The 16,674-nt window shown below is 33.5% G+C and overlaps 1 protein-coding gene across 4 annotated transcripts in view; it reads right to left on the reverse strand.

Annotated features, from left to right (window-relative positions):
* Positions 1 to 16,674, reverse strand: part of LOC138307308 (ATP-binding cassette sub-family C member 5-like) — a 43,024-nt gene that overhangs the window by 15,144 nt on the left and 11,206 nt on the right. For 2 of the 4 annotated variants that reach the window (XM_069247968.1, XM_069247965.1), the window contains exons 3-13: positions 16,185 to 16,304; positions 15,489 to 15,647; positions 13,578 to 13,725; positions 12,414 to 12,564; positions 11,846 to 11,931; positions 11,187 to 11,360; positions 9,957 to 10,019; positions 9,567 to 9,651; positions 8,624 to 8,772; positions 7,569 to 7,676; positions 535 to 664 (exon numbers count right to left, since the gene is read on the reverse strand). In XM_069247968.1, coding sequence (XP_069104069.1) covers positions 535 to 664; positions 7,569 to 7,676; positions 8,624 to 8,772; positions 9,567 to 9,651; positions 9,957 to 10,019; positions 11,187 to 11,360; positions 11,846 to 11,931; positions 12,414 to 12,564; positions 13,578 to 13,725; positions 15,489 to 15,647; positions 16,185 to 16,304 — 1,373 coding nt within the window. Of the gene's footprint in view, positions 1 to 534; positions 665 to 4,396; positions 4,505 to 6,359; positions 6,468 to 7,568; positions 7,677 to 8,623; positions 8,773 to 9,566; positions 9,652 to 9,956; positions 10,020 to 11,186; positions 11,361 to 11,845; positions 11,932 to 12,413; positions 12,565 to 13,577; positions 13,726 to 15,488; positions 15,648 to 16,184; positions 16,305 to 16,674 lie in introns of all 4 variants that reach the window. The other 2 variants (XM_069247966.1, XM_069247967.1) reach the window with 2 other exon arrangements.

Here is a 16,674-nt window from a genome sequence, read left to right on the forward strand (position 1 = left end):
AACGGTAAAAATATTGATATTGGAACTTCACATCTGTAAACTTTGTAAAACTTAAAAATCTTATTTCAATCATTTATTTACCTTTAAGCTCTGGACAGAATATTACAAATTAAAACTCACTTGATTCAATTCAATACTCTGATCAGACAAATTTAGACGACAAAGTTCTTAATTCTATCATTTATTCCCTATTAAGCTTTGGACTAAATAGCGCAATTTAAAATTCACTTGAATTGATTGAATACTCTGATACCACAAATTCACATTATTAAACTTAACATTATGGGGATGGAAATCATTATCAATAAATGATGAAAATATCTTGTTTCCTTCCTTCCTCTTTTTATACTTTCAGAGTTACCTCCCTTACTGATAGATCTTCATTTATTTGACTACATTGTTTCTTAGGCAAAACTGATGATGTTTTCTATGTAAAGAATGGTGCTAAGTCTGCAAACACATGACACCACAATCAATATATATCTGCAAGGGCAGATAACTCTGTAATATGCAAATACAGAACTGGGTACATACCTTTTTTGTTGTTTCCATCCTTAACACTGCTGGCGTCCCAGCCAAATGTAGCATTCTTTAGGACGATCACGTGGTTGGGGTTCGTGATCTGAGAAACATGAGGTTTGATGTCCTCCATCAACAGTACACTCTGTAAAGGTCAAAGGTTACAAAGGTCATACTCAAACTACCACAAAAGGTTCTCCTGTCTTGTATTTGCATATTACAGAGTTATCTGCCCTTGTGGGTAAGTATTGATTGTGATGCCATATGATTACAACCATAATGTCATACTTTTCAGACAAGACGATGTGAATTGTGCCAAAAAAATAATGACGTTACAATTTCACAATGGATATCTACCCGCAAGGGAGGTAATTCTGTAATATGCAAAGACGGAATAATGTGATAATGATTTTGAAAGTTAAAATATTCATATTTTACTGTTTTAATATTTTTTTTAGAATTAAATGTCAATTAAATAAAAGCAAACAAGATGCAGTTATGCAGTATTATTGAAAACTATTGAATATTTAATCAAAACTATAAGTCAATTAATATTTAATTAACAATTAATAGATGCATGAGCAAAAAATAAGCTATAGTTGATTAGCAACCATTTATGACCTTCAATGTTCCCCTAAAACTTCTTTTCCTGTCCCTGATTCCCCAGGTTAATCAGTATACTCTGCTGACAATACACAATAATCTGGGGTAACACACAATAGGAATAAGCTGAGACAAATTACAATAAGCTTAGAAAAAATACAAAAAGCTGAGACATAATACAAAAAGCTGAGACAAAATACAATAAGCTGAGACAAAATACAATAAGCTGAGACAAAATACAATAAGCTGAGACAAAATACAATAAGCTGAGACAAAATACAATAAGCTGAGACAAAATACAATAAGCTGAGATAAAATGCAATAAGCTGAGACAAAATGCAATAATCTTGGACAAAATACTATAAGCCTGGATAATATACAATAAGCTTGGACAAAATACAATAAGCTTGGACAACTTACAATAAGCTTGGACAAAATACAATAAGCTTGGACAATATACAATAAGCTTGGACAAAATACAATAAGCTTGGCCAATATACAACAAGCTTGGACAAAATACTATAAGCATTGACAATATACAATAAGCTTGGACAAAATACAATAAGCTTGGATAAATAACAAATAAGCTAAGCAGAAACAAAAAGAAATCTAATATCGAACCCCGAAAACACATTTGAACTCTTCTAAAACTATAGTTGGAACAATTCATTATGACATTTCAGGAGTGAACCAGTTAAGTTGGGACAGTGCATAAGATCTGTTCGTAATAGCTGTGATGTAAGTATGTATTGAGACAATAAAAATGGTTAGAATTAAGCTTAGATAATAAATACGCATGCAACAAGGCGAGGTAATAAAATATGTAAACAATAAGCAAGAACATTTCCAATGTATGTTCTAAAAGTGACATGAAAGAAAGGAAAGGAGGTAGAGGAATAGCTGTAGAACAGATTATTTAAATTTTTACAATTTCGTGTAAAAACTTAAAATTAAATTTTAGCAATCAGAAATTTTGTGATTTGGCTTCAAGGTTATAGGTAGTTGAACTAATACTGAATATTTCACAAATCAAAATGCACAATCATGTCAATTGTCAGCAATATGAAAATAACTCGCTATATAAGGCCAGTATATCAAGTATGTAATTTGTCTATCATTCAGTTACTGTTATTAAAGTTGTCAAGCTTTTGATATCTTCAAAAACAACACACAGACTTATTTTAACAATTCAAACACATTTGCCACCATCCTGGTAATCAACACAGACATATTTTAACAATTCAAACATATTTACCACCATCCTGGTAATATGTTTAAAACCAACTGCCAAATGAACTCTAAATACTACCAGGTAAGCACCAAATTTGATAAATTTGAGAAATTCAAAGCAATTGCGGACTCGGACAAACTGCAAGAAGATAAGAAAGGATACACAACCCAAAAATATTTAAAAATTCCCAACTTGAAGTTAAAACACCAACAGTAAACAAATGGTAACCAATATTTGGTAAATGAAAATGAAATGATATTACTAAGGTATCGAGAATAATTGAGTGTAAGAACAACTAAATAAGCCCCAACTAGTTGAACAGACTTTTAGAAGAAATGAAAAAAAAAATACCAGTGCTGCTTCTTGATGTAAATAAGCTATAATTCTTAGATTTGGTTCTTGTAGAAACAAAAGAAATGAGGACACAGCTCTTGAGTGTAAGGACATTGCAAACAACTAAATAAGCCCCAACTAGTTGAACAGACTTTTAGAAGAAATGAAAAAAAATACCAGTGCTGCTTCTTGATGTGAATAAGCTGGTATTCTTAGATTTGGTTCTTGCAGAAACAGAAGAAATGAGGACACAGCTCTTGAGTGTAAGGACATTGCAAGCAACTAAATAAACTTAAACTGTTTGACCTGGCTTTTAAAAGAAATAGAAAATGTACATCTATAACTTATTGACATGAAACTGGTATTCTTAGATCTGGTTCATGCAGCAACAGAAGTAATTATGATATAGCTCTTGAGTTTGAGAACATTGTAAACAACTTCCCTTCATAAGCTTCAACTGTTTGAACTGACTTAAATTAGAAAAAAAAAAATTACATCTATTGCTTATTGCCAGGAATAAGCTGGTTTTATTAGATTTGGTTTTTGCAGCAACAGAAGAAACAAGGATACAGCTCTTGAGTGTAAGGACATTGCAAACAACTAAATAAGCTTAAACTGTTTGCTGAAGCTTTTAAAGCAAGAGACGATTAAGGCCAATAGATCAAGAATGGAAATAAGCAACAAGAAAATGGAAATAAGCAACAAGAAAATATATCTCTCAAAATGACTCAAGAGGAATCAAACGAATATGTTTTTTGACTTGCATTTTAGAGATAAGCTGTTTAACATAGGGAACAAGCAATAAGCCACCACAGTTTGGATTAGTGTTGTGAACAACAATAAAAGACTTATTTATAAATGCCAATATCAAGAGGCAATAAGTATAACAAAAGGTTTCTATGAATAAGCCTTACAAGTAAAGAAGCCGATTACTTCTATTGTGTTCTCAAGAAGCTGCTAATAGAACATGTAGGATACAACTAAATAAGTCGTGTGAATGTGCTCTTGATGTTACAGAATATACTGGGAAAGACCATAAAGAAATAGGGCAATAAGTGCATTATCAGGCTTATTTCACTTTATTTGAGAAGGAACCTTTTTATTACCAGATTTTAGGAAAGAAATTGGAAAATTGGGACGGACATTTCCAGGAGTAAACTGTATTTTGGGAGAATTTGGCAAAAGTTTAAAATAATTTCCATTGGAAAAAGGGCCTATTATTGGCCCCAAAAAGCCTCTAGTAAAAGCCCTGAATATGTAAAGGACTATTAATTCAATTAAAAGATTATTTTCACTCTTACATTCTTAAAATAATTAAATATATATATGAGACCATCAGACTACTTTCAAAAGGACATGAAACTACATGGTGAAGTTGCTGATTGCATATTGCTTATTTTTAGCACAAAATCATTGGGTGGCCAAGCAATGCGATAGGTTGATATTTGATGAAACAATAAGGAAGGGGTTTTATTTTGCTAACTTTGGGATGAAAACTAGTATATTGGGTAGGAAATTTTCAAGATTAGATTATATTTTTGAAATTTACCTGGAATTTGCAAAATGTTAATTTCCATATAAAAGAATGGAGTTCATTATCAACTCTCAACATTATCACCTCTCAACATTATCAACCAATATTTGTCTATTTAGATTTTTGGGAGGTGTTATTTTATATACTATTCTGGAGCAATGTGCACAACTACCCACCTTGATTCGCCGTCCACTAATCATCATGTCAGAGAGAGAACGGACGGCGCCAGGTATCTGACCAAGTACGGGCTTTAGTTTACCATGGATAGCCAGAAACGTGAAAGCCTACAGTAGCAGTAAGAGAATTAGGACAGTGAGTCACCACTAATCTCTACACAGGTACAGTAAAGAGGTTTGAAGGTCTGTAAATGACAACTTCAGAAAATAGAGTCTGGTTTTAATGTACAATCTTGTTGGAGATGAAAATCAGCAAATGACAACTCCAGACAATAGGGTCTCATTTTAATGTCCAATCTTGATGGAGATAAAGGTCACTGAATGAAAACTCCAGAAAATAGGTCTGATTTTAATGCCTAATTTTGTTGGAGAAGAAAATCAGCAAATGCCAACTTCAGAAAATAGGGTCTGATTTTAATGACAAATCTTGTTGGAGAAGAAAATCAGCAAATGACAACTTCAGAAAATAGGGTCTGATTTTAATGCCCAATCTTGTTGGAGAAGAAAATCAGCAAATGACAACTTCAGAAAATAGGGCCTGGTTTTAATGCCAAATCACATTGGAAATAAAGGTCAGGGAATCAAACTCCAGAAAATAGGGCCTAGTTTTAAAGCCAAATGACCTTGTTCGAGATGAAGGTCAGTGAAAAACCAGTCCAGAAAATAGTGTATCATTTTAATGCCCAATCTTGTTAGAGATGAAAGTAAGCAAATGACAACTCCAGAAAATAGGGTCTATAGTTTTAATGTCCAATCTTGTTGGAAGAAAATCAGCAAATGACAACTCCGGAAAATAGGGTCTTATTTTAATGCCCAATCTTGTTGGGTATAAAGGCCGCTGAATGACAACTCCAGAAAATAGGGTCTGGTTTTCATGCCCAAATCTTGTTCCATAGTCTGGTACCATAAGACTAAAAACTACACAGCAGAAAGGACAAAACAGGCAAAACATGGCTTAATGATTAGTCATTACATTGTTCTCAGTTACCAAAAAAAAAGAAGCCAACATCAAGTAGCCATAATCCTATTATTAAGGAAAATTAATGGCATACAATGCTAATGAATGTAAAGAAACTACAAAACGCTCTAGAGACAGTACATTCTTGACAAGTACATACAGAGTATACATTGAACTTTGCCCTCAAGAACAGAATTCTGAATCTCAAAATAACTGAAAGATTTAAATGGTTGAATCCAAAAATTTCATTAAAACTAGCATATTGAATCATGTGAATGAGCAGCAGGAGTTGTAAAGGAGGTTGTGTGTTTGTGACTATGATTGTGAACTTTGAAAATACAGATCAATTGAAAACAAAGACACATAATATATAATATAACCTTGCAAATAATTATAGGGCTAAGGAAAAACTTTTTGGTAAGATATGGGGTAAGTCCATGTAAGAGTCATGTAAGTTTTATAAGATAGCCCTGGCACAGTCTCCCAAATACATACTTTAATTGTCTACTTTGAAAAAGATTTGTCTGTCCTTACAAAATAAATTATCTCCCTTGTCAAATAGTCTCCCTTGATACTGACATGAGTTATCTTCCCTGGCACTAACTGATGACTTACACCTGTATTGCCAAACAATTAAATTGACAAAATTTACCTTCCTTGGCGCTAATGAATCTTCTTATTTAACACTGACATGAATTGTCTCCCCTAATACAGGTGATTTTGCTCACGTAATAATGACATGAATTACCTCCCCTGGCACTGATTATTATTCGTCATCAAAATAACACACATATTGTCTCCCTTGATACTGGCATAATTATTCCCCTAATTAAAATTTCATTATCTTACCTATAAATAAATTTTATAAGCACGGACTAGAAAGCAGATATAATTGGTACTAAGGCAGGTAATCCAGTCTCACTTTCATACTTATATGAATTATCTCCCCTGATATATGATTTACCTCCCCTGACAAGAATTGTCTTTCCCAGTTACGGGACTAACCTTAAATCTTTCCCCGGAAATATGGATGTCAACCAAAGTTCTCACTAACTTGGGTATTTGAGCAATGGTGCGCTTCAATGAGTTGTTGATAGCAACTAAGACGAAAGCCTAAAATATTAAAGGAAATATGGCTAAAATGTATCTTTCGAATCACTTAAGCAACATGCCACTAAAAACAATCCCTAAGTACAGCATACATTACCAACTAGCAATAACTAGCCTAAAGACATAGCTGTGATACCATAAGAAATTCTGAAAATAGAATCTTGGAAAAGATTGAGCGAAACTTGAAAAAAAAAAAAAAATAAAAAAAATAAGTAAGACCGTAAGAATAGAGTGTGCATCCAGTACAAATTTAACACAAACCACTGACTGCAGATTAACCCTCAAAACCACAAATAATCATACTACATCACAAACCGTTGACGCCTGATTTACCCTCGAAAAAACCACTTATAACCACTAAAAAAAACTTGTATACTAATAGAAAAACAACCACCAATCTTAAGTAACGTACAGACCAATGAATATCAGAAACTAAAAGGTGAAACAACCAGTTACCATCAACTAGAAACCCCTACAAACACTGCATTTGATTTTCTATTCTCAAAGATGGCAAACCCAAGCACTTGATTTCCCGTCGCATCTCAAACATCAGATCACAATTTAATTCATTGTATGTTACTATTATAATGAATGATTGGTCTAATTTTTGTAGTAATCAGTATTTTGTAGTTGACATTGATATACCAGGTACCTCATCAGGAAACAACCATGATACCTGTCGGACTAGGAATTTGTATGGAAATGCAATTTCACGGTTTGTTCATTTCTTTAAAACCTGCAACAGTTTTTTCTAATACAAAGCATGACTTGAGTGATTTTGAGTGTAAGATGATTTTGTGAAATCCTCTACTGGTGAATGAATGAATTAAAGAAAGATAGACAGAAAAATGTAAAATGAAAAATGCTAGGTCTACTTGTCCGGTATTTTGTTATATAAGTAAATATAGTTCAGACGAAAGCAGAACAATTAGACAAAATGACACAACATGCAAAAGATGGCAAAGCCTGAGATAAAGAGAGAATGTTGAAACTAAAAGGATGTGCACAGATGCAGTAAATATTATAAAGACCAAAACCAAGGTGAACAGAAGGTTTAAAACGAGAGAATATCCAAATTCTAACCAGACAACCCTCTAAAATTACCTGACAACGGCTAAATGATACTAAGGATTCGGCAATCGCTCTCACTGCATAGGGGATAACCCCAAGGGAAAATCGCATAGAGTTTAACACAGCTACTAGGGTAAAAGCCTGAAAAAAATATCTTAAAGTGAAGTGAAATGCTGCGTGAAAATATTTTCAATCCCAGGCAACTACTGTAAACAAATTTTCTTTTGCTGCGATCAAATTTCACGATTTCCATTTCAAATCGAATAAACATCAAAAAAAAATTTTTTGATTCATGAATTTAAAAAATTAATTGAAATACGTTACAACATATTGACTCCAATCTAGAAAACAATTAGCAGACATAAACTTCTGGGAGTTTACTTTATCTTGCACGCAGAAGAAAGTTTGTTTTCAATTTTTCTGTACTCTTTATCTTAATCCTGGTACCTATGATTATTGTTTTAAAAATAGTTTTTCCTTTTTAGTCATAATCAAATTTCGTATGAAATAATAATGTATGGACTGACTTATTGATGGATACATTAGTCCAAGAGCAAATGTTGCTGATAAAAGATATTACATAATTATAAAAGAGTTATTTTACATTCATATATCAAGGCTACAATTACATACATTCAACTTAATCATTTACATATCAATGAGTTTCAATAGTCACAAAATGATCATAAATATGATGGCATTCTCAATGTTATTGAATTTTCATAATCAAATTTTTCATTAATTTGTCTTTAACTTATATTTTTCTATTCAGCATTATTTTCACATGAATGCAGCTATCACCAGTTACATCATTCAAGTTGTTTTACAATTATACTGATCTTTTTTAACATTTTAGAAAATTGCATTTTTTTTCCCAAATTAAGAATTTATTTTTCAAGATTTCAGCTGTGGTGGCCATCTTGAATTCTGGTCCAATTCCGGAATATCAACACGTAAGTATCAAATATAATAATGCAACTGTCACTACTTGCTAATAAGAACAAATAACTCTAGAAATCATCAGAATACAGCAAAATAATAAATGATAAATAATTTTAAAAATTTGCAGACAATATTTCAAAATGTACCTGTGCTGGGGTCAGATCATTTCCCGTCAACACATGTGCTAAAATCACAAACACCGAAGCCATGACGGGCACCATGGGAGCCGCCGAAGTACTGATACCTTGTACTAATGCAGATTTCTCAAGGATTTTCCTCTCGTCCGAACGGATACCTATCAGCAAAATGAAGATCATGGTAAAAAACACATTATTCTTGTTATCAACCATATCTTAACTCCGTAAATAAATTGTTCAGTCTCATGACATTATAAAGCCTAATTCAGTAAGTAAGAAACTTAATTGAGTAAATTAATTTAAGACAAGAATACAGATGACAGTTATCAAACAAGACTGTGACACATAGTTGATTGCACTACACTACGCTACACTTATCACCCATGGGAAATTAAATCCTGCTGATTTTTTAGCCAATGAGATTAGAGGTAAAATACGCTTCACAGAAGCTGTACATAAACAACATTGATATCCATAAATATTCTCCCTCCAGACTGAAGAATTCTCATTTTAAAAGAGTCAAGTTGATTGGTTTCTATTTATAGAGTGACGTCATTGCTCTGTGACCGTGCTGTCCTACGGTGATAAGTGTAGCGCAGTGTAGTGCAATCAACCATGGGTCACAGACGATGGTAATCGAACAGCAGGTTACATCATGTTAGATGACCGAAACTTGACTTAATATCATTGATTGTGGCTTATTGCAGTGGTGGCGACTGAGTGATTATGAGAAGCCCTGTGAGTTTGATTGCATAGAAAGCAGTTGTCATAGGTCGGTGGGTTTTTTCCGGGTACTCTGAATTTCCTCACCTCTTACACGACACATCTCCTTAAACTGACAGTTAATAGGATGTAAAACAAAATTAAATCAAACCCAAATTAGTCCTGAAAAAAAACCTGCTCCGTCGAAATTACCTCTTTTTTCAAACAATTCATTTCTTTTCCCAGTTACCTGATATTTTTTTGGTAAATGGTACCTCCCAGGCATACATCTTGATAAGTTTAATATAGGTTAGAAGTTCTGACATCATCCGTACCTGAACATAACAAAAAAAATAAGTTAGATTATTGGTTAGAAGTTATGCTATCATTCAAACTTGGGATATTGAATACGGTATAAAAAAAGCCAATGCTAAAAACTTCAAAACATTTGAAATGTTACCCCTTACAAACACTTGGACTCTTCCAGCATTGTATTTTTTATGTAATAGAGTAAAATAGTATATTTAAGCGTTCATTTGATGACCTCAAATTGGTCTGAAGACATTTAATTAGTGATATAATAAAATGGTACCATAGAGGAAATAAAGGTCAAGAGTTCAATAAATAGAAGGACACTTACTCTACCATCGGTGACCTTAACTCCTGTCCTTCTATAGTAAGCTGTAAGTCGACTGATCAGAGCCTGAAATGATAACAGAATCGACAAGGACGTTACTCACAGGAAATTCAATATAGATTCTCTTCTCAAATTTGCAGTAACATCCATCTCTATTAAGCAACCCTCTGTTCTAAATATACAATGTACATCCATGTTCTAATATATAAACAACTATTTCAACTCCTCCCCAGTGTTTTCACTTTATATAAAGATGTAAATCCAAACTTGTGCATAAAAAAAATTGTCAAATTTTCGAGGTGATCTGCGCCTTTATCAAGACACACAAAACAAACACGATTATATTACTAAAATCTGTTACCAGTAAGTGATCGAGATCGGGTTATCTCAGTCGAGGGCTAAGATTTTGTAACATAATCCCAGCCGAGGCGTTAGCCGAGGTTGGGATGTTACAAAATCTTAGCCTGTCATTTGTTAAACGTGCATGACTTTGGCTCGGGTATGGGTACAGCGTCCATATTGTACCTGCTTAATCGTATTGATCAACGGTTTGATATTTCAAAGATATCAATTAAAATACTAAACAATGACGTGGAATTTGTCAATATTTTATATGTTTCATAAGAAATGTAGAACAATACATTCATGCCATATTTTGCTTCTTGCTTATGTAAAAGAATTAGCCTGAGTGAATTGTCCCTTTAAAGCCAAAATATATCAGATAGTTTCCTACAAACATTGCTTTAAAGACTGTACATTTTGTAAAATTAATGCTCAATGAAGAACATATTACATAAAAAATTTAGAAAACAAAATTGATGGCATAATTTTGATTAATGTTTAGTCTTAAATTCAATTTCACCTCAGTCTCATTTGAGTAAGTTACAGTTTTATTGCCCACAGGGACCTGGCATGAATTTCTAACCAACAATAGTTATGTACATATATTATACAATGTAGTATCAAGGGTACCATTCTATTTGTCTTTCTTCCGATGCCAGGGGAGGCCATTCATGTCATTATTAAGTGAGAAAAATCACCTGCACAAGGGGAGACAATTCTTGTCAGTGTATGTCCAATTTGGTAACAGTTTATTGCTTACATATACTACTGTTGGTTAGAAATTTGTGCCAAGTCCCTGTGGGCGATAAACCAATAAATTTGTGCCAGATCCCTGTGTTAATGCCTACATGACTCCAGCATTTACCACCAGCTTTATCGTGAATCACTTACCATAAATGGATAAAACAATAGATAGGTGGCGCTCCCTACCAGTGCCCAGGGACCAATCAGAAAGACAGTGTAAACAATGCCATACACCAATACAACTGGTCCTCCAATCAAAAGTGGACCAATGGCTGCCGCTTCAAACAATCGCTGCCCGTCGTTGCTGCAAAGGTTCACCAGCTACAAGCACCAATTATGAAAACTTTTATTTATACTTTCTTTCATGGCTATTTAAATTTTGTGATTTTCATTTCAAAACAAGTTCGCAAAGATTAATATTTACTGATTTAAAAAATGAATGATAATTCCTATCAATTTAGATTATTTGCGGAGATAAACTTTTGGGAATTTACTCAGATTGTAGAATTGATGAAAGTAAATCACATGCGAATATAAGTTTAAATGGCAAAAAGTACTTGGTAACACCTGATATTGAAACCCCAGGAAAACATTTTTAATAATAAACTTGACTGACTGGTAGGGCTGTAGACCTGTCGGGACCAATGCCTTTGGATATCTCGTCATTCAATTTAATTTAGATCTTTCTAATAATCTGAGCGTTTCAGTGACATGTGCTTGAAAATTGAGATATACGTTGTAAAGTTATTTTAATTATACACAATGGGAAACATTAATCTTTATCATATGAACAAGTTGTGTCCTACCTCTCCCACAGATTTATCCTTCAAGCTTCGTAGTTTGAGGATTTTCTTGTAGAGAAGGCTGAGTGTAGCAGCTCGAAGTCTTATACCTTGTAAATAATGTGAAAAACGGTAAGTATAGGAGCCAAAATTGTGAATTTAAAGATGCTCAACTGCCAACAAAGCATAAATGATACTCATCATTTTAACAATAACTGATGTTTAATCGTGTATATATATGTCAAATTAACACAAAATGACATATCAAATAATCTATTTTGCTTCTGGTGCATGCGCAATCAGTGCTTCATTCCATATAGGTCATAGCGGCATGGAATTTTTTTGGGATGCAACTTATTGTTTTTGTTATTTTTATCTTTAAGTAAAATTAGAAGCTAAAACTTTTCAATGGTGGTAATGGTGTAAAGTAAGTAACTTTTGTAACTGAAGAAAATTCTAAATCATCTTATCCTGTTTTTGATCGGCAAAAAGATACCATTTGTCAGCGGTGGAGCATCTTTAAGTCTATACGTGAAAAAGTTGCAAGGCATGAAATCACAGAATTTTGGAAAGTTTACAGCAATATATATACCTGTCGTGTAGTTAATCATCCAGCCAAGAGCAAATAACATAGTCCGAGAGAACTCCATGATCGAGATTATAGCGACGAGCAACACGCCATACCAAATGTCAAACTGTTCCTTGTTAGACAAAGTCCTTAGTAATTTGTTCAGCACTAACGCCTGAAACAACATCAATTTATGTATTGAGTCATTCACCCCTAAAAACACATTTAAATTCTCCTAATTCAAAGGCTGGTTTAGTCCACTTTTAAATTGCAGGGTGGGAAACTTTCCTGGAGAAGAGAAAATTACCACCCCTCCCCTTTTATGGAGAATGAGTAAAGTTCATGTATAACACCTCTATCCCACGAAGTTAACCCCATTCCATGAATAGCCTCTAACATATATTCTTTCATACCTACGGTTGTAATACTGGCTGGTTTAGAGCAATACACTCATGTCGCCTGAGGCTGTATTGCATTGGCTACCCATGCAATTTTTTCATGCATGAAAAATTGACTTCCATATGTGGATTTCTTCCAATTTATTTCAAAATGGTGGGATATTATAGTTGTAAAATAGCAATAAAATGTTGAGGTATGAAAGAAAAAATACTCTTTCATAAGTGGATATGAAGGATAGGGATATTCTACCGTGGGGATCACAAAATGTTGCAAAACCCTCAGCAAGCCTCGGGTTATACAACATTATGTGACCCTTGGGTAGAATATCCCTATCCTTCATATCCACATATAAAAGAGTCTTATAATATTGTATCTCAAATTAAATGAACTTATGAATTTTTAGATGTGATCACACCATAATAATGTGTCTCAAAGGATAAAAGGCATATATGCTTGTTTACTGTAGTAACCGATTAATTTGCAACAAGTACATAAAGTGTTGAAAATTTGCTTAATTTTTTTAATTCACAACTCATTCTTTAAAGTGCCCCAATTTCTTACAATTTTTAAGCTCTCTGGGCGCTAATTTCGGTGAACACAGTATTTACAATAATTAATCAGTTATACATGTATCGGAACTCAGATGTGCAAAAGTCCAGAGCCTTGTAAAGTCACTGTCCATGCATCATTGATATTCCAGGGGTTACTATAATCCAGGGGTGGACATAACGTCAGTGATAGTAACCCCTGGAGTATCAAGGATGTTGTCCATGTGATTTTTGAACTTACTGGAGCAAAGAAGCTGAAGCTGACAGATAAGATGATGGTCAGTCCTCCAAAGAAAACCCTCGTCCTAATGGCCCTCCAAATCACCCAACCAAACGAGGCATCCTTGGGGCCTTTTCTCTTCAGCTCTTCCTTCCACAACTTCTCAAGTCTGCAATATTATTAGATTTTCAAACAACAGTCCACCAGAGGGAGAAAATTATACATAGAGAAAAATATGAAATAAATAGAAAATTCCTTGTTTTTTGATGAATACCAGTAATATTTCATCTCGTTAGGTTGAAACTTAAATATCTTTCAATCATGCTTCGCACTTGCGAAAAATATCAAAGTTTCCACCTCACTCAATGAAATATAACTGTTACTCCTGGGTTATTCCACCATTGTATTTTACAGAGTTATTTGTCCTTGCGATTATTACGTCATATTTTTGTGAGCATAACGTCATATTCCTATACAAAAATATGACGTCACCTTCATGCACAAACTAATAAATTAATGTAACTATCAAAATAATATTTTTACAGTCTACGCTACATTCCTATTTGTCAAAAGTGAATAAAAATATCAAAATTGATATTTTCAGTGGAGTGAAGTAAATCGCTTTTATGTTCTATGTAAAACCTTACATTTCACTGACAATAATTTGTAAGAAAATTTAAATGTTACATACAATATATCTCTTCTGTTATAAATTTTCAGCCTAGTTCAAGATGGATTTAACATTATAGCTGTGATTTGTTTCCATGTACCTGAGGATGTGTATAGGAAGAGACATTAGTATTGATAAAATATGATTAGACCAAATTATTTTGATGTCTATTAACATTGTCCTTAATACTAAATAAAATATGTCATGGAGCTATATTTTAGAAATACATTTTTTTCCCACAAAATAATCACACTTACATACCTGAACTAAAACAGCTTTTAATTTCAAAATAAACTTGTAAAAAGTGTTTGATGATTTTGTAGAGTCAAAAAAGTTATTACAATGAGGTAAAAACGGTGTAAAGCTAGTATATTAATAACCCAAAATAAAAGGCCAAAATAAATTCAAAGTAAAATCAAAATCATTTCTATGGAATATATATTCAGCCACTATAGGGCCTTCTTCAGTCCAAAATAACACTAACACAACGTGTTCGTCTACATGTTTGTGTACATCTATTGTGCACAAGTTATTAGTTTCCCGTTAATACAGAACTTATCATCACTTTTCTAAACAAGTTCGAATATTTGATAATAATTCACAAAACGTTGGTGGTCTTATGTTTTCAAGGATCAACCTAATTACCATGCAGTAGTTTACGAAGACTTCATCACGCTATGAAACAGCAAATTGATCCTTTAATGTTAACCACGATTTACACAGGGAAATTTGAATTTATTTGATGCTGTAACTTGATCTTAAGTCATGATTATTCCGAATTTGCATATAACAGAGTTATCTGCACTTCGGTTGATTGTGACATCATGTTTGCGAAACGTCATACGTTTCAGAAAAACGACGTATTGCGCTTAATGATGTAACAATATACCTACCTGTAACTCTATTTTAAAATAAATTTGTTGTAAAGTGGTTAATGCAAAACTAACATTGATTTTTTTGCAGCGACTAAATTTCTAATTCTAATTTCAAAACTTCATGCACATTCATTTATTGTGGAATTAAAATTAGACGCCAGTACCTTTCAATGTTTGAAAGGTATGGATTTCTGCTGAGACAAACTTTTGCAAATTTATTTTGATTGCGAAATTCGTTGTTTACAGTATCTGATCAGATACTTAAATCACTCAGTCACCTTTATTTCCTGACCCCTGAATTTTCATAATGGACTGGTCTAGTCTTTGATTTATAAGAGCCTAAATGCATCTTCAGAGGTGATTTTTTTTCACACTCCCAAGTCTTACCGTTCTGAATTGATCTCGGCTCTATTTTTGTCACTACATCTCATGTTTGTGAGGAAACCTGTGCCTTTTTTATAGATCTTCCACATGATAGGAGTCAGCCATGCAAATGTGAGCAAGGATAAAAATCCTGCTGTAGAGTCTGGAAGTTCGTCCATAGGGCTAAAATTTAAGTTAAAAAACAATATTTGATTCTGGTGACTAATGGGGCTAAAGATCAAGGTCAACACATAGGATCTCACAAGAGGCCAAAAGGGCCTTAATGGTCATCTGGCAATCATATAAACATTTTGGCCTATTTGAGCCTGGTGACCTTTAATGAAAATTAAGGTCATTCATGTGAACAAACTTGGTAGCCCTTCATCCCAGCATGCTCCAATATCTGGTCTCTAGGCCCTCTAGTTATTGACAAAATGTTGCGTAAAGGTTTTAGCCTATCTTATCTCAAGTTCAAGGTCATTCATTTGAACAAACTTGGTAACCTTGCTACAGACTGAATATAAGGCATCTAGGCCCTAGAGTTATTTAGAAAAAAGTTTTTTTTTTAAATATTTTAGCATAATTTTTCATTGAAATGATTAAATGTAGTTCAACATCATATATTTGAACAAAGTTGGTAGCCCTTCATCCTAGTATACTACAGGGCTAATATAAGGTCTCTAGGTTCACAACACCCAGAAGTAAGCTAACCATACTCACGCTTTGTTATTTCTGTAAGGCTTTATTGACTTGAGGGCATGTTTGTATTTCCGGATCCCTCGTTTCTGTCTTGTACTCAGATCCAATCCCGAGGCCATCTGACACTCAAGGTCAAGTAGTCTAAAAATAAATATTCCCAAGGTCAAGAAGTTTAAAAATAAGCATTTTCAAGGTCAAGTAATCTTACAGTAAATAATTTCATGGTCAAATTATCTAAAAATTAACATACCTAAGGTCAAGTAATCTTAATGTAAACATTGCAAAGGTCATGTATTCTAAAAATAAATATTTCCTTGATCAAGTAGTTTAAAAATTCAACAATGTCAAGGTCAGATTATCTAAAAAAAATACAGCCATGTTAAGGGTCTGTCAAGATGGGCAGGCTGTGGCGGCCATCTTGGATTCTTGGATCAACCCGAAAAAATAACAAACACATTGTCGGGGACCATGTCAGCATCATATCACTTCAAGCTTTACGAGCCAAATCGCC

This window comes from Argopecten irradians, chromosome 14 (genome assembly GCF_041381155.1).
Source record: "Argopecten irradians isolate NY chromosome 14, Ai_NY, whole genome shotgun sequence".
Lineage (NCBI taxonomy): Eukaryota > Metazoa > Mollusca > Bivalvia > Pectinida > Pectinidae > Argopecten > Argopecten irradians.